Source organism: Ochotona princeps, chromosome 19 (genome assembly GCF_030435755.1).
Source record: "Ochotona princeps isolate mOchPri1 chromosome 19, mOchPri1.hap1, whole genome shotgun sequence".
Taxonomy (NCBI): domain Eukaryota; kingdom Metazoa; phylum Chordata; class Mammalia; order Lagomorpha; family Ochotonidae; genus Ochotona; species Ochotona princeps.
Window position 1 is genome coordinate 6001139 of NC_080850.1, and position 26272 is coordinate 6027410.

General features: G+C 54.2%; 1 protein-coding gene and 1 non-coding gene across 2 annotated transcripts in view; one reads left to right on the top strand and one right to left on the bottom strand.

The window, feature by feature from the left end:
- The first annotated feature begins 3289 nt into the window (after positions 1–3289).
- STK10 (serine/threonine kinase 10) overlaps positions 3290–26272 on the top strand; it is an 81127-nt gene continuing 58144 nt past the window's right edge. Inside the window, exon 1 of the mRNA XM_058677863.1 lies at positions 3290–3670. Within this exon, the coding sequence (XP_058533846.1) occupies positions 3515–3670 (156 nt within the window). The 5' untranslated portion in view covers positions 3290–3514. The remainder of the gene's footprint in view (positions 3671–26272) is intronic.
- On the bottom strand, positions 26080–26187 carry LOC118760160 (U6 spliceosomal RNA). Its single transcript, XR_004996615.2, has one exon. It is a non-coding gene; the product is annotated as a U6 spliceosomal RNA (small nuclear RNA).

The window sequence follows — 26272 nt, forward strand, 5'->3', positions numbered from 1 at the left end:
ATGCCAGGATCCTGTATTGGTGCTGGTTTGTGTCCCGGTGGCTCCACTTCCCATCCAGCACCTTCTTTTGCCCTGAGAAAGCAGTGGAAGATGGCCCAAAGCCTTGGGACCCTGCACCTATGTTGGAGACCCAGAGGAAGCTCTAGGCTCCTGGCTTCAGATGGCTCAGCTCTGGCAGTGGTGACCACTTGGGGAATGAAGACAGAAGCTCTTTTCCTCAGTCTCTCCTCCCTGTAAACCTGCCTTTCCAATAAAAATAAATAATTCTTAAAAAACATAAGCAGGGCCCAGCGGCGTGGCCTAGTGGCTAAAGTCCTCGCCTTGAAAGCCCCGGGATCCCATATGGGCACCAGTTCTAATCCCGGCAGCTTCACTTCCCATCCAGCTCCCTGCTTGTGGCCTGGGATAGCAGTTGAGGACGGCCCAATGCATTGGGACCCTGCACCCACGTGGGAGACCTGGAAGACGCTCCTGTCTTTGGCGCAGCTCTGGCCACTGCAGCCACTTGGGGAGTGAATCATTGGACAGAAGATCTTCCTCTCTGTCTCTCCTCCTCTCTATATCTCACTTTCCAGTAAAAACAAATAAATCTTAAAAAAAGAAAAAAGAAAAAAGAAATGTGACTGGAAGAAACGAATGACCTCGTGGAAATAAATGCGGAAAGTGACACCTGTTCACTCGTTCTGGTGCTGCTGTGTTTTTGCATCCTTTGCTTTGGTACGGAGAGGACACCTGTCCAATGCGGATCTTGGGGTCTGCTGGAGGGGAGCTGGTGGGACTGCGGAGGGGAAAATGAGAGCGACCTTCCTGTCCCTGCTACCTTCTCAAATGCCAAGGGTCCATACTGTAGCAAAGCAGGTCCTAAATTCTATTATATTCTTGCGAAGATTTATACAAAATATCGATATTGTTGTGGGGTGTGAGAGAGAACATGGCAGATAAGTGTGGGATGTATTAAGGCATCTTTCTTAACCACACTTGGTGACAGCAGGGCTTACTAGAAATTAGCAAGTGGCAAGTCCATGTCATGGCTATCTAGTCTGAATCAAAACCTTGAGAGGAACAAATAAATGGTCATTACTGTGAAGTCCGCCTGTTAAACTGAAGACCTATGTTCCAGCTTTCCCAGCAACATAAACTATCTTAAAAGACACGCAGCGAACAACCTGGACACACAAGGCTTCTCCGTCCATATTCCATTACTGCTCGGCCTCACCTCTCCTGGAACTCCTGATAGTACACAAACCAGAAATACAAAGCATCTTAGAATTTGCACCTTCACTGACTCACCCAAGGTGTGAATGGAGGGTGAGGAATACAGGTAAGCAAGGTCTGTGTTCAAGAGCTATCTGTCCTCAGTCTGTCCTTAGGAAGCCAGAGAGCAAGCAGGTGCTGGGAAGTCCAAGAGTTGGCCTGTAAGAGCAATGGAGGCATGCGACCAAAAGAGAGAGCCCCTCGCTATCAGGGGTTTTTGTGGGGGCTTGTGAGTGGAGTCATTACACAACAATGCCATACCGCCCTCTCCCAAGTTCCAGGTAATGATAGGTGAGTGTCGCATGTGGTTAGAAAGGATTACATGGGTGGGGGAAGCATGGCTTCCAAACGCATCACCTGAATTAGCTATTGGCGCCAATCCTTATCAGCAAAGACTGGAAACAACTGCCCATCAACAACTGAATGGATGAATCCTGGTGACATCTGAATTCCGGCACTAACATGCTGCACCTACATGATAAGGCAGAGAGTTTGATCCCTGGATGTGGTGCAGCCAGCGGGACAGAGGTCACAGGGTCATGGGCAGTGTGGATGGGTGTGTGAGGAGGTGTGGGGAGTGACTGGAAAGTTCTGATAGTGGTGAGAGCACAGCTTTATCAAACCTCACTGGATGTTCTGCTTACGGAAAGTCAACTGAACCTCAATGACATTCTTCAAAAAAAAAACAAAAACAAAAACAGGTGGGCGTGTGATACAGTGAGTTAAACCAGCGCGTGGGCTGCTTACATGCCACACCACAGTGCCGCGTTCAAGTCCCGCTTACTCTGCTGCAGGTCAATCAGCGCATACAATTTTCTGGGAGGTGACAGGATGGTGAGTCAGGCTGGGGCGTCTCCGCCTCCTGCATGGGACACCTGCATGACTCCAAGTTCCAGGCGCTGCCCTGGGTGTCCCAAGAGATTTGGGAAGTAAACCAGGGAGTGGAAGATCTATTGTGCCTTTTTTCCTCTGCCTTTCAAATCAAATGAAAATAAATAAACAAATATTTTATTTTATAGATTGATTAATTTTTATTGGAAAGGCAGGTTGACAGAAGGACAGACAGAGAGAAATATCTTCCATCTGCTAGTTCAGTCTCCATGTGGTTACAATGGTCAGAGCCGAGCTGATCCGAAGCCAGGAGCCCCCTCTGGGGTCCCAAGGCTTTGGGCTGCCCTCCACTGCCTTCCCAGGCCACAAGCGGGGAGCTGGATGGGAAGTTGGGCAGGTCTGATACGAATTGGTACCCACATGGTATCCTGGCGCTTATAAGGCGAAGATTTAGCCACCGAGCCATCGCGCTTGGCCCTACTAACTTTAAAAAGAAGCAGGAGATTCGTAAACCCCAGAGCTGCCGCTGGCTCCCAGCGCTCTGGGGCAGCCTCTGTGGTGGTCACTTGGGATGGCTTGAGTTGCAAGGCAGCCGCACTTCACGCACTAGGAGGCAGCACCGCGCCGAGGAACCGGCCGCCAAGGGCCCGCCAGCATGTGTGCCCTGGGGGTCGGGCTCTTGTCCCCGTGTCCGCCCTGCGTTCTCAGCTTTAAAGTGTGGAGGGAGGGTGAGGGGGGCTTCCAGACAGCCTGGCAGAGGGGTTTCGGGGCCATCGGGGAGCTCAGAGGGGGTTCACTTTTTTGGCACTGACAACAATTTTAGTGGGAGCTCGCGCCAGGCCGGGTCACTTCCCCTCTCGCTCCCACAAGCATTTTGGGAGCTTCGACGTGCATCCTGCGCCGACCTGCAACAGTCCAGTCGAAGGGGTCTCCCCAAGCTTTCTGAAGCTCTGATCTGGGCTCGAGGCCCGAGGTGCACAATGACTACAGTTTCCAGAGTGCCCCGCGGCGACGGGCGGAGCCCCGAGCGCCCTCAGCCAATTAGGGGGTCTCCGGGCGTCGCCCCGGAGCCGCAGGTGGAGCCGAGAGGGTGGGCGGTCGCCGGGCCGGGTCCCCGGAACGCTTCCCGGGGCGATCGGGCTGGAGTGGGCGGGGGCGTGGCGCGAGCGGGGCGGGCACTCCAGGGGCGGCCCGGGGCACCGGGCAGGGCGGGGGCGGGGACGCGGGTGCCTGCGCGGTTCCGGGTGTTCCCGCCGCGGCACTGCCCACGGCGCACTTGACGCGAGTCCGGCTGTCGCGAAGGGCGGGTCTGAGGAGAATCCTTGACTCCTTCGGCGTCCGCCAGCTCTCTCCCTGTTTGCGATTCCGGAGCCACAGCCCGAGCCGGAGCCCGAGCCCGCGGAGGCGCCACCTCGCGCGCCCCCCGGCCATGGCTTTCGCCAATTTCCGCCGCATCCTGCGCCTATCCACCTTCGAGAAGAGAAAGTCCCGCGAATATGAGCACGTCCGCCGGGACCTGGACCCCAACGAGGTTTGGGAGATCGTGGGCGAGCTGGGCGACGGCGCCTTCGGCAAGGTTTACAAGGTGAGGGCGCAGGAGTTGGGTGGCCCCGGGCGCGTGCCGCTGCTCGGAAAGGAAAGCACGCCGGCCCCGGACGGCACAGCCAACGCTTGGGAGGGTGCTGACGGCTGCGCGGTCCTGCGCTCCGGTCCTGCCCCCGGCTGACCGGACCTTTCCTTGCAGATGGAGTCTGTGAGCCCCGCCGGGGACTGCCCCCAGCCCAGCATGGTCGCGTTTGCGAGCACTTCCTGTGCAGCCGACACTTCACTTGGCGCCGCAGGGCGAGACAAAGCGGGGGAGGGGTGCTTAGGGGACCTCAGCCTCGGAGAGGGCCACCCGAAACACCCCCTGATGGAACTGACTCGAGGCATGTTTCTCGAGAGAGGCCGCGGGATGCTGCGGTCGGGCCGAGGCGGTGGGGACTGGGATAGCGTGGGGAGTTGGGGACACACCTGATGGAGGGCCAGAGACAGCTTTGGGACCAGGGCTGGGGGTGGCGCCCAAGGGGGCGAGGTGAGGTGGGAAAGGTGCCCTGGGGCTGAGGTAGAGCGAGGAAGGTCAGGGACTGATGCCTGCGGAGCTGCAGGGCGCAGATTTGATTCTGTAGGGGTGAGTCATGTGGCGGTGGGGGCGCAGGGCGGAGTCGGGGGGGGCGGCCCTCGAATAGTGCAGTCACCTCTCGCCTGGAGGAAGCCGGGGCAGGGAGCTTTTGTGGAGGAGTGGGTGGGGCAGAGCTGATTAAATCTAGACGCGCGCGCGTTGTAGCAGGACTTGGCTGCTGGCTGCCTCCCCAGAGTCAGTTCAGAGCTGGGAGTGCTTTGGGCGATACTGACACCTTCCAGCGGGCGGGCACATCCTGCTTCTCTGCTCGCCTGGATAAGCGCGGGAGGAGCATCTTCTTCTGAAGACAGCCACCCTCCTCCTCAGGAGGCGCCTGTGGCTTAGTAGAGTTCTCTGACTCCAGCTGGGCTAATGCTCCCAGACTGGCTGCCCTTAACTTGATTGGGATCTATACCCTGAGGTACCAAACCCCGACCCCCTCGCCTAGTCCCAAGCCACACCCTGCACTTACAGATCATTTTAGCAAGATCCCAAATGAGTCAGAGAAATCCTTACCTGGAGGGGCTTGGTCTTCTAGATGTCCGCTGCTGGCTCCCCTCTGAGCCACAGCAGTCTGTGAGGAGGCAACGCCCTTCCCCTACCCCCCCAACGCAGGTCCTGCGGCTGTACAGCTGACTCTGCTGTGGCATTGGGATTGCCCTCATGTGTTGTCTGCCCTTCTCTGCGGGCGCATCTTTTTCTTGTCTTCAAAACTTTATCTCTTTCCTTGTAAATACTTAAGTGACTTGTTTGAGAGGCAGAGTGAGAGAGGTCTTCCTCTGCTGGAAATGGCCGCTGATGACTGATGCTGGAGCTTACGTGGGAGCAGGAGCCCAATCACTTGGGCCTTCTTCTGTTGTTTTCTGGGGCTCATTAGCAGGGAGCTGGATCGCAAGTGGAGTGGCATTCTGACATGGGATGTCTGCATTGCCAGCGGTGTAACCTGCCGGCCTCCAACACATGACCCTAAGGGCCCATCTTTGCTTGACTCTTCTCAGAGTTGTATCTTTGTCCTGATGGCACTCAGGAAAGTGCCCTCTGCCTGGGAACTGTGCCTGGACACCTTGCCAGTGTTCTTGCTTGCACTGGATAGAGCCTCTTCCTGCTTGTGTGTGATGGCCGCTGGATGTGGGGCCCTCAGTCTGTGTTCCTCCTGGTCCTGAAGATCCTGAAGTTCTTGTGCCTGCTGCTGGCACACAGTGATGATTTTAGTGTGGGAGGGGCTTTCGGTGCCTTTCTGTCCCCTAAGCATATCCTGCTTTCCTATGGTTCATTTTGCGTTTAAGCCTAACTGCAGAACTTAACAGCTTTTTCGCTGCTAAGATTCCCCTTTGTCATTTTCGGTTGTTATTTCCGCCTACTCTGGCCTGGTGAACACCCCTCCGCCTTCTCCCCATACTGGATACATAGAAACCCTCCGAAAAATGACAGTCGGCCAAAGCCGTGATCTGGCTCCTGCACAGCCTCCTCCCCCTGCCCCCACACGCGGGGTGTCCCCATAACTGAAACGAGGGGAAGCCAGATCCGGAGAGCTGAGTGGTGGCTGCATACCTGAATGCTTTATTATTGCTGTGCACTTGTTTGGCATGTGACCCTTAGACCTAACCCAGCAGGTGCTACTGGTACAAAACCCCTTTTGGGCTGGCCCAGTGGTGTATCAAGCTAGTCCTCTGCCTGCAGCACCAGCATCTCAAATGTTCACCAGTTTTTCTCTCTGCTGCTCCACTTCCAGTCCAACTCCCTGCTGGTGGCCTGGGAGGGCAGTGGAGGATGATCCCTGGGTCCTGGGACCCCTGCACCCATGTGGGGAACCCAGAGGAGGCTCTTGGCGCTGGGTTTCAGAGCCCAGCTCTGGCTATTGTGGCTATTTGGGTAGTGAATCAGCACATGAATCCTCTCTCTGTCTTTCCCTCTCTCTCTCTGTAACTTTCTCAAGTAAGATAAATAAATATTCAAATTAAAAAAAAAAGTTTTTAAGAAAGACTTTCTTTGAAGGACCAAAATTCCTGCCTGCTTTCCTGTCCCCAGGCCTGGTGGCTGCAAAAAGGCGCAAGCCAGAAGCTGCATGTTGGGATGACTGGGACCGGATTCCTTCCACTCTGACTCTGGGGACAGCAGCTGGACGGGGATGTGTCACCAGCTCCATCCCTTGCTGCTGTCCTCAGAAGAAGAGCAGGGTGTTCTTCCAACAGTGCAGGTGGCACCGGTGGCGAGGCCTTCTGGGGACTCCCAGGCCCAGGAAATCCCCCAGGTTTCCCCTTGAGAATCTGAACATTGCCATGCCCAAGGTAAAAAGCCCCCTCCTTCCTCCTCTCCTTGCTAAGCCCTGTCCGTCCAGAGGGACAAGGAGGACAGGCTGAATGCAGTGCAAAAGGCAGGCTCATTCTCACCCAGTCCCCACATGATGGCAAATCGACTTTGAAAAGAAGGTCAAGGCCCTGCCTGGTAGCCTAGTGGCCTTGCATGTGCTGGGTTCCCATATGGGTACCAGTTGTAACCCCAGCAGCTCCACTTCCCATCTAGCTCCCTACTTGTAACCTGGGAAAGCAGTCGAGGACAGCCCGAGGCCTTGGGACCCTGTGCCCATGTAGGACACCCAGAGGAGGACCCTGGTGCTTGGCTTCACATTGGCTAAGGCCCGGCTGTTGTGGCCCTATAGGAAGTGAACCACCCAGTAAATGGAAGACCCTTCTCCCTCTGTCTGCCTTTTAAATAAATCTTTTAAAAAGAAGTAATTTCTAGTCCATTTGTGGAATGCCACGAAAAGTTCACAAGCTCTGTGATTGATCTGTAGTATCATTTTGTTTTCATTTGGGAGGCGAAGAGAGGCAGGTGGGGGTGGGAGCCCTTGGCTGGAAGGCTGTGTTGCCTGTAGCTGCGTTGCCTGTAGCAGTCTGCTCAGCCATCTGGGAGGGCCTGCTTCCAATCCCAGCTTCCTGCTGCTGGGCGCCCTGGTAGGCAGTAAGGAGGGGAGTCCTTGCCACCCTCATTGGACACTGGAGTGGAATTCTGGGATCGTGCTTTCTGCTTGGACCATGGCACTGGGGGACAAATAGATGGAGTGGAGGGGCTCCCATCCACACAGTACCCAGAAACTCCATCAGTGATGCGTTGAAAGATTTGGAGCGAGAAACTGCAGTGCAGTTTCACACTAATTATGTGGATAATGGCATTTGACCTGGTACTTGTGGGGCTGCGGGCTGTGGTAGGAGGGGGTGCCACTTCAGTTAGTAGAAACAGCTTTGTTTACTTCTTCCTGTTGCGCAGACTCCCAGAAGGGAATTGCTAGGTCTGAGGGTGGGGTGGGGGTGGGGTGGGAGCGGTCCTCTGAAAATGAAAGGATCTAAACTGTTACCCACCGGTCCTACCCCCAAGTCTTTGGGGACCCCGAATGAGCGGGGAGGGCGGGGACCTTGACAGCTGCCGGGCAGACCTCAGGTGCCTTCAGAGCTGTGCTGGTTCTGCGGTGATGTCTCCTGGTCGCCTTGTGCACACCCAGGCCTGGGCAGGGCAGTTTAGGACCTGGCCAGTTGTGGAGGGGGCAGGGGATCTCCCTTCCCCGCTGAGGCTAGGCTCCCTCTCTGTTTACCTCCTCTCCTCCCTCTAATAGATGGAGAGCCTGGCCTTCCGCTTCTGCTAGGAGCTGCCTCTGGGGACTGCCCAAGGTCTCCTGTCCTGGCCTCCTCCTCTTCCTCCCCTTCCTTCTTCCCCGGAAGGAATTCTGCCCCCAGGCGGTAACCTTATTTCCGCTAGGCTGAGTATTTTTAAGCCCCAGCCCTTGCAATTGTGAGTGGATTTCTCAATCCTCCCTAAACCGAGGTGGCATGTGCTTCCTGGGATTGACGCCTGACCTGGGGTCCACGTTGGTGTCTGGCTTGGCCCGCGGAGCTGCTCTGCTGATGTAAGTGTAGGCCACGCTGGGAACGTCTCTGACCTGTTCCAAAGTAGACCAGGGAGCAAGGAGCTACCAGCCTTTGCACCCGGCTTCTGCCTCCTGCCTGTCCAGTCCTCAGGCTTTGTGAGGTTCCCTGGAGCAGGGGCCCATCCTCAAGGGAGTGTGCCCTCCATCTATTGTAGCCCCCAGATCCTCCTGCAGCGGCCTGGGTGATGCCTACTGCCAGGCCGGTGCTTAATGGAAGAGAGAGAGGGTTTAGTAGGTTCAGGGTCTTGTCCTGGTCCTGCTTGAATCCTTTCTGGCAGCCCTAGCTCGTGTCTGGAAGGAGGAGGCGACACCAGGGCTGTGGGGAGCTAAGGTGGGAAAGGGTTAGCACCTGCTCCCTAGCACAGGAAACCCACATACATGGCTTGTGATTGTTGACATTCTCCATTGCATCCACTGTTACTTAGCAGGGGACAGCACAGCCCAATGTCACTGGGTGGAGCTCATCTGCACCTTGATGCTCTTGCCACGGGGGAGGGATGGTATTGGTTGCAGTGGCATCCTGGGCATCAGGATGCTCAGTGGCGGCCCTGACTTCTATCCACTGCCCTAGTCAAAGGGTCCCAGATGTAGCCCTGTGCCCCGGCTGGCAGAGAGGAGAGGGAGAAACATCGTGGAGGTTGAGAACTGTTGCACCTGCCCCTTGGGGCCCTAGGAAAGTGACTCCAGGACCCCCTGTAGGTCCCAGCACCCTGGGACACTCTGGTTCTTTCATGGTAGAATGGGGAAGCATTTGCATAGATGCCACACATACACCTTCCTGTGCCCTGTGTGTATCTCTGGGTGACTGGTTTGGCCTCCTGTGAGTGCTGTGTAAATGTCTCTGTTGCATTCTGTGGGGCAATAATGACAGGGAAAAATGTGCATCCCAGTGTTCTCAGTCTACACTCGGCTGAACCCATAGCTGTGGAGCTCAGGGTCACACGCTGTAGTTTCTCATTGCTGGCGTCCGGCCTCAGGGTGTGTGCTGGTGGACTTGGAGCTTGCAGCGAGATCAGCTGGACAATCCTTTCTGTCCGCTTTGTCCCAGCTGTGCGATGTCAGCCAAGCAGCTTGCCTTCCCCATGCAGCTCTTGTGAGAATGAGGGGTGTGGCCTGCTGGTCAGGCAGTTGCCCTGGGAGGGGCTCAGGACAGCCAGCGGCTATTTCTAGGGGTGAGGGTGGAGGCAGGTGCCCTGCCAGTTATGGAGCTGCTGTCCTTGGCCGCTGGGGAGCCAACAGCTTCCACTTAGTGGGGCAGGCCAGATGATGATGCAAAGGTTAAGCGGGTGACAGGATGCCTGAGTGTACCCAGTGCTGGCCCTCGAGCCTGGCATGGCCTGAGCTGGGCATCGTGCTCATGGCGTGGAAACCACAGCTGGATGCTGTTACCAGCACTTAGCAATCAGGAGACTTCATGGAAAGGCCCAGGGCGTATCAGGTCAGCTGGTACCTGTATTCCCATATGGCTGCACCTGCTGGGACGGAGACCGATGCTGTCTGATGTGGCTGTGATGTGTGCCGCGCTATTCTCACGGCTTTCCTGGTAGCTTCATTCAAGCAAAAACAGAAAGAGGAGGTGTGAGTTTAACCTCATTTCTGTATGCCGTAACATAGACCACGAGAGAGTTTTGACATTTCTCACCACGTCTCCTAATTTCAGTGTGTGCTTTGTGCTTACAGCACACCCTGTCCACCCAAGCCACACTTCCTGCACACACGCCCCACGGATACACATTGCGTGATTTCTGTGTTGGGCAGGGCAGAGCTGACTTGGCCTATTTGCTACCATCCCACACCTTCCCCTGCCTCTCTAGCCATTCCTGGTGGCCTGCACAGGTCCAGAGGTCAGTGGGACCTGGGTGTGGCCTGGGATGGGGGTGCTAACTAGGTCAGGGCCAGATCTAGAATAGCTTTTTTTTTTTTTTTCTGAGTATTTATTTGAAAGGCAGAGTGACAGAGAAAGAGAGGGGCAGAGAGATTTTCCATTTGCTTGTTTATTCTAAATGGTCACAATGGGGGGGGCTAATGGTTGGGTGTGACTTGCACAAGTCTATACAACTGGGGGGGGTGGATGCCAGAGCCCTGGTTTTGGCTGACCCTGGCTTGGGTGGCTGTTATGTGGGAGATCTGAGTGTCCACTCCCTGGTGGTGAAAGCAGGTGGGGGATAGGTGCTAGGTGCTTAGCTGTGGGCTGGAAGGCACACAGGGCCAGGAAGTGGCTGATGTAACCCCTCCAGCCTGAGATGCTTTGGGCGGGAGGTGCAGAAGATTCTAGGGAGCTAAGACGGAGTGGTCCAGAGGAGGAGAAAGAGCAGAGAGCAGGAGACCCGCTAGGGATCAGAGATGGCGCAGGCACCGGAGTAAATGACTGTGGGAAACGGTGGTCTGAATGGTACAGCCACGTAGGGTTGTTGGGAGGGCGAAATGGAACAGCTCTTGAAAACCACTCTTGGTCTAGGACACTGGAAAAGCCCAAATGAGGATTAACCATGGGAATTGCTTATTGAGGGGTGGACATTGTGGCATGGCCACTGCTTAGGATACCTGCATGAACATTGGTTCAAGTCCTGAGTCCTCTGCTTTGGTCCACCTCCTGGCTAAAATGCCTGGAAAGCAGAGGACTCGAGTCCCTACTCCCCACGTAGGAGATGTGGATGGAATTTCTGACTCCTGGATTCGAACTGGCCCGTTTGGGGAGTGAACGAGAAGATGGAAGGTCTTTCTCTCTCTGTCCCCTTTCTTCCTTCTCTATCATTCTGCTTTTTAAATAAAATAGATGAATCATTTAAAAATATGTATTTATTTGAAAGTCACGGTCACAGAGAGATGAGACACAGTGAAACAGAGGAGAGAGAAATCTGGTCACTCCCCACATGGCTGCAATGGCCAGAGCTGGACTGGGCTGAAGCCAGAAGTCAGAAGTCAGGAGCTTTATCTGGGTCTCCCATGTGGGTGGCAGCGACCCAAGCACTTGGATCAATGCTTTTCACTGGCCATTTTAGCAGGGAGCTGGATTGGTAGTGGAGCAGCTGGGACAGAAACCATTTGCAGGCGGTGGCTTTACCAGCTACACCACAAAACTGGCCCCTAAAAAGGAGTAAAATCTGTAAAAAGCTGCAGAGCTGTTTTGAGTCCATGCCGAGTGCCAGGCCACATGGTTCCAAAGTGAACACCCTCAGTAGGGAGTGGACTTTTGCCCAGGCGTTATCCATCATGTATCCTGTCCCTGTTTTGCGCCAAAGGCGGGGTGACTATCCTTGCTCCCCAGCTGAGGAAGTGGAGGCCCCAGAGTGCAAGGGCTCGCTTAGATCCCCGAGCTGTGTGTGTGTGTGTGTGTGTGTGGCAGGGCAGGACTGGCCTGTTCTCTGTGGGCAGGTGAAGGTCTGGCTGTTCCCCACACTCTCTAGGCCTTGGGCTTTCTGGGTCCCCTGGGAATGTGTCCCCCCCTCATTCTTCCCTGGGCTGCAGGGCCACACGGTGGCCTCCCCTCCTGCAGAGGAAGTGGTGAGGGGTACAGGCAGGGCGAGCACAGGAAGTGGCAGAGGAAGGGGGCGGGCGCCGCGGTGGGGGGCAGGGTGCTCCTGGGGCCCCTCTGGGGGGGGGGCCCTGGTGGGTGTGGTCGCCTCTCAGTCCGGGCACACACCTCTGCTGTACTTCCTTCTTTCTCTTCCCCTTTCTTTCTGCTTCCCCCTTGCTCCGGTTTTTTTTTTCCCCTTCCCTCCCCTTTTGGACCTTGCCAGTGCCAGAATTAGATTCCAGGGTTTGAGGGAAGCTGTGGGGCTGGAGGAGACAGCGGGGGCACTGCCCTGTGTACAGGGGACTGCGGAGTTAACTGCAGCCAGCTGCTGCCTGTGGTGTGGGAGTGGGGGCCCCTGTGAGAAGCAAGCCGCCTTGATGCTTGCTGCTTCTGTCTCTCTCCTCATCTGAGCTGCTCTCGGGTATTCCCCCGGGTGGTCTCCTGTCCTCCTTGGTGGACTGCCAAGCCCTTGAGGGCCGGAAGAATCCAGCCTTTGTGTTCCAGCACCTGACACAGGTGCTCAGTTAGTGGCTCCTGAACCATGCACGGATGGATGGAGGAGTGCATGAGGGAATCCCAGACCCCGCCTCCCCGCGCCTTGGCTGTCCCAGTGTTGAGGTCAGGTGCGGGGTCAGTTCTGGGTGTGCCCCTAGCTTCCCCACCTGTCTGCTATGTGACCGGCAGCAAGTCACATCTTCCTTCCCAGCTTGTCTTCAGCTATGAAGTACGGAGCCAGAGCTGTGGCAGGGAAAGCTGCCCCTGCAGCACATGCATCCCATATGGGCCCCGAGTCGAGCCTTGACTGCTCCATGTCTGACCCAGCTTCTTGATGCTGCTCCTGGGGCGCAGCAGAGGGCCTGAGTGCTTGGGCCTTGCACCCACTCTGGGCTCCTGGTTCAGACCAGCCCACCTCTGGCTGTTGCAACCATTTGGGGAGTAAATCATTGGGTGGAAATTCATTTTCTTTCTTCCTTTCTTCCTTTCTTTCTTTCTCTCTCTCTCTGTAGCTCTGCCTTTCAAATACCTGAATAAATGTTTTAAACCCACAGAAACCTTTTAAAAATACAAATCCAAACAGTATTGCATGGGTCAGTTTTTTTTTTTAAGATTTATTTTATTTTCATTACAAAGTCAGATATACAGAGAAGAGGAGAGACAGAGAGGAAGATCCTCCGTCCGATGATTCACTCCCCATGTGAGCGCAACGGCTGGTGCTGAGCTGATGCAAAGCCGGAAACCAGGAATCTTCTCCGGGTCTCCCACACACAGGTGCAGGGTCCCAAGGCTTTGGGCCGTCCTCGACTGCTCTCCCAGGCTACAAGCAGGGAGCTGGATGGGAAGTGGAGCTGCCGGGATGAGAACCGGCACCCATATGGGATCCTGGGGCATGTTCAAGCCGAGGACTTTAGCTGCTAGGCCACGCTGCCGGGCCCCAGTTTTTTCTTTCTTTTTTTTTTTTTAAGATTTATTTATTTTGATTGGAAAGTCAGATGTACAGAGAGGCGGAGAGACAGAGAGAAAGATCTTCCATCTACTGATTTGCTCCCCAAGTGGCCGCAATGGCCGGAGCTGCGCCAATCCGAAGCCAGAAGCCTCCTTTGGGTCTCCCATGTAGGTGCAGGGTCCCAAGGCTTTGGGCCATCCTCAACTTCCTTCTCAGGCCACAAGTAGGGATCTGGATGGGAAACAGGGCTGCCAGGATACGAATTGGCGACCATTTGGTATCCCAACATGTGCAAGGCGAGGACTTTGGCCACTAGGCTGCTGTACCGGGCCCGTGGGCCAGGTTTTGTGGCACAGCAAGTTAAGCCGCTGCTGGGGAACCCTGAGTCCCGTTCTCAGAAAGCCTGGTTGGCGTCCCTGCTGCTCTGCTTCTGATCCAGTTTCCTGCTGATGCAAGCCTGGCAAGCAGCAGGACACCTCATGTAGTGGAGTCCCTGGCCCCCACGTGGGAGACCTGGGTTGGGTTCTGGACTCCTGGACTCAGCTCGGTCCAGCCCTCGCTGTACACACGTGGGGAGTGAAGATGTCGCTCCAGCACACATGTGCTTTCTGTCACTCAGCCTTTCAAATGATGAAAAGGGAACTGGAAAAAAAAAATAGTCCTTGGCTCAGAGTTTGTGAAGAAGTGGATGGTCTGCTGTGGCCATGGTGGCTGGAGGGGACACAGGCAAGGGCCCATGTCCTCCCCTGGCTGCCTGTGGGGTGGGCGGGGCTCCTGGGTGGGATCCAGGATGCAAGGTCTGAGCTCTAGGCCAGCCACAGGGCCTGTTGGCCAAGAGCAGCGTGGGCACGTTGGCGTTCATGCCCTGCAGGGGAGGCAGTGCTTGCCTCCTCCTTCCTGGAAAGCTCTAGACCGTGTTGTCTGGGAGCCCAGGCCCGACTGTTGGCGGTGAGGCAGTGGCCACCGTCAAAGCTGGCTTTGTCCCCATATAGCAGGGCTCTGCACTGCAGCTGGCATGCTGCGCATTTCAGCCCCAATGTGCTGTTCGCCTGTGCATTGCAGCTTGGTGGGCTCTCGTGGTGGGATTAGAGAGCTCTGGGTTCTTCCTCTAGCACTCTGGTTCCTCAAGGGCTCTCTGCACACCAGGCCCTGTCTTGGGGATTTGGGAATGTGCCAGCCTGGGTATAGACCCTCTGGGTTTTTTGCGGGAGGGTCCTCCATGGCCAGTGGCGTGTGTCTGGTGCTTGGAGATGCCTGATATGTCCTATGTACCACAAGTCTGGCTCCGCCGTCAGCCTCTGTGTGACATTGTGCAAGGGATGTGGCTGAGCCTTAGTTTTCTTTTCTGCAAAATGGGGTGAATGGTGCTGCTCACAGATGGGTCCTGAGGTGTCTTCACACTCAGTATTTACAAAAAAAAAAATTATTGAGCCCGGCACGGTGGCCTAGCGGCTGAAGTCCTCGCCTTAAACGCGCTGGGATCCCATATGGGCGCCGGTTCTCATCCCGGCAGCTCCACTTCCCATCCAGCTCCCTGTTTGTGGCCTGGGAAAGCAGTCGAGGATGGCCCAAAACCTTGGGACCCTGCACTTGCGTGTGAGACCTGAAAGAAGCTCCTGGCTCCTGCTTTGGATCGGCTCAGCTCTGGCTATTGCGGCCATTTGGGAAGTGAATCATCAGACGGAAGATCTTCCTCTCTGTCTGTCCTCTTCTCTGTATATCTGACTTTGTAATGAAAATAAAATAAATCTTAAAAAAATTATTCATTTTTATTGGAAAGGCAGACTTACACAGAGAAGGAGAGATAGAGAAAGATCTTCCATCTGTTGGTTCAAGTGGCTGCAACAGCCAGAGCTGAGTAAATTTGAAGTCAGGAACAAGGAGTTTCTTCCAGGTCTCCCAACACAGGTGCAGGGTCCCAATGCTTTGGGCCATTCTCTACTGATGGATAGGAAGTGGAGCATCTGGGACATGAACCGGTGCCCATACGGTATGCTGGCACCTGGAGGCGGAGGATGAGCCAATAGAGCCATTGCACTGGCCCCTACACTCAGCGTTTTATGAGGATAGTACCCCAGGGCACTTGCATGATGAGCAAGCTTAGTTGGGCGACTGAATTGTGTCTGTCTGGGGTTAGCAAGCACACCTGCAGGGTCGGTTGGCCCAACCTTTCTCAGAGCTTTTTTGAGGCTCATAACATCGAAGTCTCAGGGACCCTCATTACGACACCAGGGCAGCACGGCTGGCAGGAGGGCATTGACCTAACTGAGGGTTAATCAGTTTAGGGTTGGGGAGGGAGTTGGATTTCTCGCCACTTTGGAAGCACTGAGCTCTGAAAGCACCCCACATCCCATGCCAAGTTGGACAGGTTACCTGGGTTTTCAGCCAAAGTTGTTAGCTTGGAGACCAGTTCTGCTTGGGCTTTTTTGCTTTTGTGTCTGCTGGCCCATGGCTGGGCTTTTGAGGCACAGCATTTCCGGGCTCTGCCGAGATGCTTCGCCTGGCCATCTCCAAGGCAGGGAGGAGGAAGCGCTCGGCTTTGGAAGCCCCTGCTCCTTGCTGCTTGTCCTAGGGGCTCTCCCGTAGGGCTAGCTGGTTCTGAAACTCAGCCGCCTTGTTTGTCATTCAGCTGAAACTTGGCATGACACTTAAGATCAGGAAGCGGTGTCTGTCCCCTAGCAGCTGTGCACATCCTGGCTGAGACGAAACTTTGGCCTCTCCAAGGTGGAGAGATGCCATCTCCCTGAACTGGAGAAGTGCCGGAGAAATCTCAGCGCGTGGAGGGGAAAGCTGGCTGCTTAGTGCCCTCCCCCGCCTTTTTTTTTTTTTTCTCCTATTTGTTTGTGAGGATGAAACACCCACCCACTGACCCACCGTTTACCCAGCCACAGTAATAGATATGTTAGTGAACCAGATAAACATGGTGTTAGGCTTTGGAAAGCAAAACAAAAATGCACAGTGCCAGGGGAGAGCAGCGATGCCCACTCGTTAATGGACTTCCCTGTGGGGGTTTACAGACTTTCCCGTGGGGCCCTGGAGTTGTCCACAGTTCCGGCAGGCTCCTCAGGCTTGGAGCTCTGGTGTCCCTGAGCACACTTAGCTGCTGAAGTGGCGGAGTCCACCACTTGAACTAATGCTGTTTCCAGTTCTCAACGTGTGTTATGGACGTTTGCCCATTTCTGAGTTTGCCGAGGCGGGGCCGGGTATTAGATGGAGAGGAGTAGTAAGGACCTGTAAAAATAGCTCGCTTGGCTTCAGTGTTGGAGGAAGGAGGGAGGCTCATGGGACTTATCGAGGGCCTTTGGGAAAAGAGGAGGACTTGACCATTTCCTGCCCCCCTCCACATTTTATTCCTTTATTTTCTCTCACATCCACTTGTGCATCCTCTTGTCCACTCTCCTTCTGTCTGTCCATCTATGCTCCCACTCACCTGCCCTCACGTTCATCGGCCCACTTGCCCCCAGTGTCCCATTTATCCATCTGTCCATCATCCACCCATCCACCTACCCGTTCATCCTCCTGCCCATCCATCCCTTGTGTCCCTATGCTGTCTTATCATCCATCATTCATGAATGATGAAGGGTATCCTCCAGTGACCCTTCCTTTACCTCACCATCTCTCATCCTTTTGGCCAGCCACCACCTTCACACACATCCATTTCTCCATCTGCCTCCTGTCTACTCACCCGTTCTCCTATACAAAGATCTGTCCAGCCACCCTTCCCTTTCCACCCTCCTGGCTGACCTCACCTGCCCATTCATTCATCCACTTTTCTTCCCATTCAGGTACTCTCGTGTTTATCTGTCCCTCCCACCCCAGTGTCTCCCAGCTGCCAGTTCCACTTCACTGTTCATCCATCAGCTGTTCCATGGCAGGCTGTGTAGGGGTAGAGTGCAGGAGATCATACATGGCAGAGAGAGAACCTGTGTTACTAATGGTCCTGGCACCAGGCAGTCTGTGATGAAGGCCCCAACAAGGTGCTCAGGGGAGTGGGCAGGGGTCCTGGGGCACACACCTCTTGTGAAGTGGACTGTGGTGGAGGCAAAGCTTGTGGAATGCTCAAACACAAGTGTGGAGAAGGCATTGCAGGTGGAGGAAGGGGTGTGCGGAAGGGCATTGGAGGCTGGCAGTGTGCAAGCCCTGGTCTGGCATTGCGGAGAGAAGGGAAGAGTGAGAGCCTGCAGAGGCAGCAGGGGCAGAGCTTGAGGTCCATGAGCACTGCCTGGGACAGCCTTGGGGCTTTATCTTGGCAGCTGCTGGCAGTCCTTGAAGGTTTGATCTAAGAGTGTTGCTGGTTAAAGGCAGTGGAAGAAGAGATGGGGCAGGGGGACCGCCGTGGAGAGCAGGGCTGGACATCCCTGAGATGCTTAACTTGATGGAGCTGGACCTGCGTTAGCCATGGGAAGGCTGGAGCCATGGCTCCCCTGCTTGCTGGTTCACTCCTGCCAGGAGCCGCAGTGGGCTTCAAGCCCAAGCCCCATATCACGGCTCGGGCCGGTTCTGCGTGCTGCCCTCACATCACCTCCTTGCCTTTCGTCTGGCCTTGGCCCTGCTCTGGCGCCAGATCCTCCTGCCCCCCTCCTCTTCAGGCCTTTCCCTCCACCAGCAATAGCAGTCACCCTGTGCACATGAAATGCGTCTGGGCAGGGCCACCACAGCTATGTATTGTGTGACATTCAACAAGCCCCCTCTTGGGTTCCACTGGCCTGAGCCGTGTTGGACACATGCCTGGCGCAGCATCCAGAATAATAAGGAAATGGAAACCTGGAGCCCTGACGGCTCCATTCTCTAGCTGTGACCCGCACTCCAGGCTTTTCATCTGATGGGTCAGCTGGGAGCCTTCCCTGGAGCCCTGCGCCCGCCTGGCCAGTTGCTAGGAGACCTCGGAGCAAACCATGGCCTGGTGGGCTTCCTCTGCTCCATACTCTTTTTTTTTTTGCCTTCCTAAAAGGCTCATTTTTGAGACTGGGATGATCCCTGACCTCTGCCCGAGGGCAGAGTGGCCTTCTAGAACTCTCTGATGAGAAAAGCCTGCTCTGTCTCTGTATTCAGTATGGTAGCCACGGGGTGGGTGGTAGGCACTGGAAATGCGGTCTTGGCAACTGAGAAATGAACATGTTCATTTCTGTTCATTGAAGACACTGCAGGTGACAGGCGGGTAATCAGATGGGGCAGCTGGGTGGCAGCGTCCAGAGAGGACAGGGTTGTCTAGCCCTGGAAGCCAGCACAGCCAGGTCAGGATAAAGGGGACAGCTGCGCACCAGGCCCCATCTGTCCTCGCGGAGATGCCCTGTCTGAACCTCGTGCCCTCCACTGTGCCGGCTTTTCAGCTTGTCCGGTTCTCATCCACATCCCAAGGCGCTGCTTGCCTGTCATTACAGTTTTTTTCAAAAATTTGCTTGTTTATTTCTTGGATAGGGAAAGCAAGAGGGAGAAAGCCAAACTTCCATCGACTGGTTCGCTTCTCAGATTGCTACAACAGATGGAGCTGGGCCAAGTTGAAGCCAGGAGCCAGACTCCCATGTGAGCAGCAGGGGCTCAGTCACTTCAAGTTGGCACCTGCTGCCCTCCCAGGGGCGTTGCCAGAGCATGGGGTTGCCAAGTAGAGCATCCGGGATTTGAACCATTGCTCCAACATGGGGTGCTGGCCTTGCAGGCAGTGACGTAACCCTCTGGGTCACAATGCCAACCCCAAGCTTGCTTTGTTACGTATTTTTGATGGCACGAGTACTTTTTTTTTCTCTTTACTAGTTCTTCTTCATGATTGCAAGGGGTTGTTTAATATCACACTTAGTTAATTTTACCATCTTGCAATAAACATTCATTTTCACCTGTTTTCCCTGCTCCTCCTCTTTTTTTTTTAAAGATTATTCATTTATTTGGAAAGTACAGTGATAGGGCAGGGGAGAGATGTTTTCTGTCCTCTGGGTTATTCTCCCAAATGCCTGCAGCTGTGGGGCTACGCAAGGCTGAGACCAGGAGCCAGGCGCCTCTGTAGGGTCTCCTACATGGGTGGCAGGGACTCCGGCACCTGAGTCATCCTCTGTTGACCTCCACAGGCACTCAGAAGCAAAGCAGCCAGGCTCTGACCCAGGCACTCTGACATGGCATGGTGTCCCAATAAATGGCTTAACCCACTGTGCCACAACACCCATCCTTTCTTCCCCATTGTTGTAAACAAATGGGAATATGATCCTAGCACTTTTCTTTGTGTCTTTTTAGAATTGTCTTCAGTTTTAAACTCTCAAGAATGAGTTGTAATCGGCTTAAAAGTTCTTTCCAAGGCGCTTAGAACCTTTTGGTAGTTGTTACCTTTCATAGGCTGAATGGGTTTAAGCTTTTCTTTTCTTCTTTTTTTAAAAATTTATTTATTTTTATTTGAAAGATTTATGGAGAGAAGGAGAGACAGAGGGAGAAAGATTTTCAATCTGTCAGTTCACTCCCTAAATGGCTGCAATGACCAGAGCTTAGCCTATCTGAAGCCAGGAGCCAGGAGCTTCTTCCAGGTCTCTATGTGGGTGCAGGGTCCCAAGGCTTTGGGCCATCCTCTCCTGCTTTCCCAGGCCACAAGCAGGGAGCTGGGTACCCATATGGGATCCTGGTGCTCGGAGGTGGAAGATTAGCCAGTTGAGCCATTGTGCTGGGTTCTGGGTTTAAGTTCTTGGCAGTGGGGAGGTCCTTGTTGCTATTGCTGCCCATGCAGTGGGTGTGACACGGCCTTCTACCTTTTGTGCTTTGCAAGGGGGATTCTTGCAGGAGAGGAAACCTAGTTTACGTTTGCCTGGGGCCCCTGCCTTGCCCTACTTTCTAGCCGGGACCTAGTGCTGGCTGCTTAGCCCATGCTGGGGGCCTCAGGTCCTGCTGGGCATGGGTGTGAGGGTGGCCCTTGTGGCCCACGTGTTGCCTGGAAAGGCCTCTCCGTGACTGTCTCTCCCCGGGGAGAAGGGTGTTTCCTTTCTGGGACAGAGGAGTCCACGAGGGAGTTCGTGGGCTCGTGTCCTTGCAAAGTCCGTAAGAATCACTTCTACCTTCAGGAGTGGCTGGCCCCAGCTGCTCCCCAGGCTCGTCAGCGCTCTGCCTGCCTCCGGTTGGGGGTCCGGTTTTCCTGTGTGTGCCCTGGAGGACTGGTGGGATGGACTGGCCAATCCCCAGGCTTCCATTCCCCCAGCGTAGCAGTTGTGGAGAATAAAAGTGCTGTTTCCCTGAAAACTTCAACCCCAAACCTCTGAGCCCACAGCTTGATGGAATTCTGCACTCCAGTCGCTGGGGCTGGGGTGTGCCCGACCACTGGGGTTGAGGGGGTGGGGTCGGCCCATCATGAGGTTCTTGGACTGACAGCTAGGGACAGGCAGTCGCCCTCCCCCCCAACACACACACGAAGCAAGAGTTTTGCACCACGTGCCCCTGCTGCCCTCTGCCTGCAACCCCCTAGCATGCTTCCAGATCTGCCGGGGTGGGAGGTGTACCCTGGAACAGCCCCTCTGGACTCTATACTCTTTTTTTTTTTTTGCAAAGGATTTATTAATTTTTATTGGATAGGCAGATTTGCAGGGGGAAGGAGAGAAAGATCTTCCATTCATTGGTTCTCTCTTCAAGTGGCTGCAATGGCTGGAGCTGGGCCAATCCAAAGCCAGGAGCCGGGACCTTCTTCCAGGTCTGCCACGCAGGTGCAGGGTCCCAAGACACCAGGCCATCCTGTATTGCTTTCCAAGATAAGTAGGGAGCTGGATGGGAAGTGGAGCAGCCAGGACGCGAATAAGTGCCCGTATGAAATCCTGGCACTTGAAGGGGGAGGATTGGCCAGTTGAGCCATTGCAGTGGGCCATGGACCCTTCACTCTTGCTGGCACAAGTTAGACTTTGGCATCTGCAGTAACTTCTGGGGGCTTCGTTTGCTCCTCTGCAAAGTGGGACTTGGGAGTGGTTGACATCATCCTTGGGTTCTGTGTTGTGTAACAGCAGTGCTTTCCAGGAGGAGGCGGCAGCGCTGGTGGGGCACAGGGGAGAGCTGGCAGCCAGGAGCCAGGGACAGGACCTTGGGGCAGTCCGCCTCTGCCACCTGGCTGAGAGGCTGGCCCTCAGGAAGCTCCCAGTCCCCTCTCCGCTGGCCGGGCTCCTGCGGTGGGGCAGGGCTCCCAGCTGGGAAGGTTGCCCCTCCTATCTCCTCCAGGCTGGGCCCACCACTGCACAAGGGGGAGAATTGTTCTCACAGAGGTGTCTGGACCAACCGACACAAGCAGCCACTGTGTGCTTGCTCTCAAGGGTGTGGGCCGAGGCGTGAGTCACTGCTGGCCGGCAGGGCATTGGAGGGCTGGGGCAGAGCTCCTCCTGTCCCCTTGGCTGGACCCCTGGCCCTGCGTTCACCACCAGTGGGAGACGCGGACGTCAGAGGCTGTAGACAGCGCTTGCTCTGTGTGCCACCCCTTGCCTGCCGACTCCCACGTGCACCCCATTTTGAAAAATTTCCAGGAGAAAATATTCAACACTGTGAGCTTGAAAACTACTTGGGCCAGAAGTGGCATCCCATCCTTGCTCTCTAGTTTGTCTGCTAGGAGAGGCCTGTGATAACTTTGATAACTTCTCTGAACGTCAGGTTCCTTGTATAAAACATGGGACTCTTAAAAAAAAAGATCTTTGTTTGTTTGTTTGAAAGGTAGAGGTACCAAGAGAGAGAAAGAGAGTTAGAGAAAGGTATTTTTCCACTTCCTGGTCTACTCTCCAATGACTGCAACGGTCAGATCTAGGTCTGTCAAAAGCCAGGAGATTCTTCTGGGTGTTTCATGTGGATGCAATGGCCCAAGCACTTGTACCATTGTTTGCTGTTTTCCCAGGTGCATTAGTAGGGATTAGAAGTGAAACACCTGGGCCCGGCGGCGTGACCTAGCGGCTAAAGTCCTCACCTTGAACGCGCCGGGATCCCATATGGGCGCTGGTTATCATCCCGGCAGCTCCACTTCCCATCCAGCTCCCTGCTTGTGGCCTGGAAAAGCTGTCAAGGATGGCCCAATGCTTTGGGACCCTGCACCTGCGTGTGGGAGACCCGGAAGAGGTTCCTGGCTCCTGACTTCGGATTGGCACAGAATCGGCCGCTGTGCTCACTTGGGGAGTGAATCATCGGACGGATGATCTTCCTCTCTGTCTTTCCTCCTCTCTGTATATCTGACTTTGTAATAAAAATAAATAAATCTTAAAAAAAAAAAAGAAGTAGAGCACCTGAGACTCGAACCAACACCCCATTTGGAATGCTGATACCACAGGCAGAGGCCTGGCTTGCTACACCTCGGCATTGGTCATGACATGACTCAATTGTCTGATACTGCGCTTCCAAGCATCAGCATCTAATATGGGTGCTGGGTAGTGTCTTAGCTGCTCCACTGCCCATCCAACTCCCTGCTTATCATCTTGGAAAGCCCATGCCTTGAGACCTTGAACCTCTATGGGAGACCCGGAAGAAGACTCCTGGCTGTAGCCGTTGCGGCCATTTGAGGAGTGAACTGGTGGATGGAAGATCTTTCTCTCTGCCTTTCCTTCTCTTTGTAAATCTGCCTTTCAAGTAGAAATAAGTAAATCTTAAAAAACAAACAGAAAAACACATGGTACTCCTCTTTTCTTTCCCTCCAGGTGCAGAAAGAAGGTAAGGAAGGTGTGGAAATAGTGGTCTCACCTACTTTCCCATAGTCCTTGATGCTTCTCATCCCAATCAACTGTGTAACCGTCATCAAAAATAAAATCTACTTATTTATTTTTATTGGAAAAGCAAACACAAATTACAGCCTTGAGTGTTCTGTGTTGGCTCTCAATTTGGCTCTTGGCCTGGGGACTCAGTTTTGTTTTCCGGTTCCCTAATCTGGTGAGTGATGGCTCTGGGTTGGAGACTCTGAGAGTTTCAGTTGCCTTAGCGATAGTTCCACAGTTGCATCTCATTGGCAGACTTGATCCCCTGCCTATTTCTGAGCCAATCACTGTGGCCAGAAGGAATGCAGTGTCCTGATTGGCCAGGGTGAGCCATGCACTTTCATCTGGAGATGGAGAGGAAGTGGGGTTCGCTGCAGCTGGGGGACTGGGAGCCAGGGACTTGGCGCTGCTGAAGGAAGATCAGCGAGTGGGGAATGGTGTTAGGAGAGGGCAAGGATTCCTGCCTACTCAGTCTTCTAGACAGACTTTGTTGTTCACCAGAACATTCTTTACTGGGCTTCATCAAATACCACTTGAATGAATGAATGAATGAGTGGGAGGTAACACTGTTTGCTGGCTGTGCAGTGTGGTTGACTGGACACTAGGGCAGGAGTGGGGAGACCAGCATCTCTCACCATGCTGGGTGGAACCTGGAACCTCTCTGAGCCTCAGCTTGCTCTGTCTGGGAAATGGGCACAAGGGCTGACACCTAGCCTTAGTGACATGCAAGCAGATTCAGTGCCGGCAGTCCCAGCTTTCTGCAGCCACCAAGCTCTGCCCTAGGTGAGTGGTGTTGCTGCCGCTGTGTCTGCCACTGACCCTTAGTGAGCAGGGAATTCCGAGGACTCACCAGGGAGCACCTGGGGAGCAGTGATGTAGCGCTGAGGCCGCGTGAGTCAGGCAGCTTTGCCTCTGGGTCCAGCCTTCCTCCTGGGCTCACCTGCTGTGTGGATGGAGGCGGGTCATACGCCTCTCTGAACCTCAGCTTCCTCTTCTGTAACCTGGCAATGATAATATTTATCTTCTAGTGCAGTGAGAAATTGCACCTAAGGCCTGTTGGGCCACAAAGCTAGTGTCTGCTTTTCATTTGCAAGGCTGAGAGAGACACATAGCAAGGTATCTTTAATCTGCTGGTTACCCTGGCTGGGCTAGGCTAAAGCTAGGAGCCAGGAGCGATTCAGGACTCCTGTGTGATTGGTGGGGCTCCCGAGCACTTGGGCCATCCTCGCTGCTTCTCAGGTGCACGAGCAGGAAGCTGGATCAGAAGTGGATTAGTTCAGCCCGGCATGCTAGCCTAGTAGCTAAAGTCCTCGCCTTGAACGCACCAGGATCCCATATGGGTGCTGGTTCTGATCCTGGAAGCCCTGCTTCCCATCCAGCTCCCTGCTTGTGGCCTGGGAAAGCAGTCAAGGACGGTCCAAAACCTTGGGACCTTGCACCCGTGTGGGAGACTCAAAGAAGTTCTTGGCTCCTTGCTTTGAATCGGCACAGCCCCGGCCGTTGCGGTCACTTGGGGAGTGAATTATCGAACGGAAGATCTTCCTCTCTATCTCTCCTCCTCTCTCTATGTATCTACCTTTCCAATAAAAATAAATAAATCTGCCTGTCATGGGAAACCTGGATGGTGTACCAGGGTCCTGCCTTCGGCCTGGCCCAGCCCTGCCTCTCATCGGTGTTTGAGGAGTATCCCAGTACAGGAAGATCCCTGCCCCCAGCCCATCTCTCTTTCTTTTCTTTTTAAAGATCCATTCATTTTTATTGCAAATTCAGATATATATATTAGAGAAGGAGAGACAGAGAGGAAGATCTTCCGTCTGATGACCCACTCCCAAAGTGGCCGCAACGGCCGGAGCTGAGCCGATTCAAAGCAAGGAGCCAGGAGCTTCTTCGAGTCTCCCATGCAAGACAAAACTCCTCTGCTCCCTGCTCCAGCTCCTGAGAACCCAGGTTGTTCCACTTTCAGCCCGAGTTTGATTCTTCTAGGTATTGCGTAGAAGTAGGGCCCCACACTGTGTGTCCTCTGGTGATTGGTTTCTTTGAGTCTGCAGGATCCTCCTACGCGTATGTTGGAACTTCCTTCCTTCTCTGTGGCATGTTGTGTGCTGTGGACAGACCCCTCCCTCTGCGAGGGACGCCGGTGTCTGGGCCTTGGGCCGAGACCCACGTTGCTGCTGCTGCTGCTGTGAACTCGAGGCCAGTCACCTGCATCCTGCCCCGCTTCTTCGGGATGTCTGTGTGGGACCGCCGCAGCTTGTCGTAGATCTGTGTTTGCCTTCAGAGAAACTGACACACTGATTTTTGTGCAGATGTAGTAATTCATTTAAAAGGAAGAGTGCCCGAGACGGAGATCTTTCCATTGTTTCGTTCCCCAGATGGCCACAACAGGCAGGGTTAGGGCAGAACAAAGCCACAAATTGGAAACTTCACCCAGGTCTCCTAAACAGGTGTCAGAAACCCAGACAGTACCTGGGCTGTAATTGTTGTTTCTCAGGTGCATCATTGGGGGGGCTGGATTGGAAGTGTGGAAGAGCTGGTATCAAACCAGGTGCTTTAATAGCGAATGTCGATATTCTAGGCAGCAGCTTAACCCGCCACACCACAATGCTCATCTCTGGTAAACTGTTTTCCACGGTGTCTGCATCATTTTAATTCTTACCAGCAGTACATGTTCTGATATTTCTGTTCCTAATTTTTCTACATTCCTGCCAGCAATTATTATTTCCTGTTTTTTATCATAGTAATAGGTTAGGGGTTTTTTTTACTCTCTTTTCTTAATAAGATTTATTTATTTTTATTGGAAAGTCAGATATACAGAGAGAAGGAGAGACAGAGAAAGATCTTTTGTCCACTGGTTTATTCCCCAAGTGATTTCAATGGCCGGAGCTGAGCCAATCCGAAGCCAGGAGCCAGGAGCTTCCTCTGGGTCTCCCATACGGGTGCAGGGTCCCAAGGCTTTGGGCCGTCCTCGACTGCTTTTCTAGGCCACAAGCAGGGAGCTGGATGGGAAGTGGAGCTGCCAAGACATGAACTAGCGCCCATATGGGATCCCGGTGCATGCAAGGCAGGGGCTTCTAGCCACTAGGCTTCCCTGCCGGGTTCCTTACTCTCTTTTTCATCAAATACAAAATAGCTCTTTGGGGCCAACATGTGACAAAGTAGGTTAGACTACTGTTTTCTTTTCTTCTTCTTTTTTTTTTCCTCGCTGTTTTATTTGAAAACCCCAGGGTGTGTCCCTTCCCCCACACACCCATCCCCCTCTCCCATGCCAGGACATGAGAAAATATGGAACACTTCACGAATTTGCATATCATCCTTGTGCAGGGGCCATGCTAATCTTCTCTGTATCGTTCCGATTTTTACTGTATGTGTTGCCGAAGCGAGCACCAGACTACTGTTTTCAACACTAGAATCCCATCTGAACCTCAGTTTGAGTCCTAGCTGCTCCACTTCAATCCAGCTCCCTGCTAGT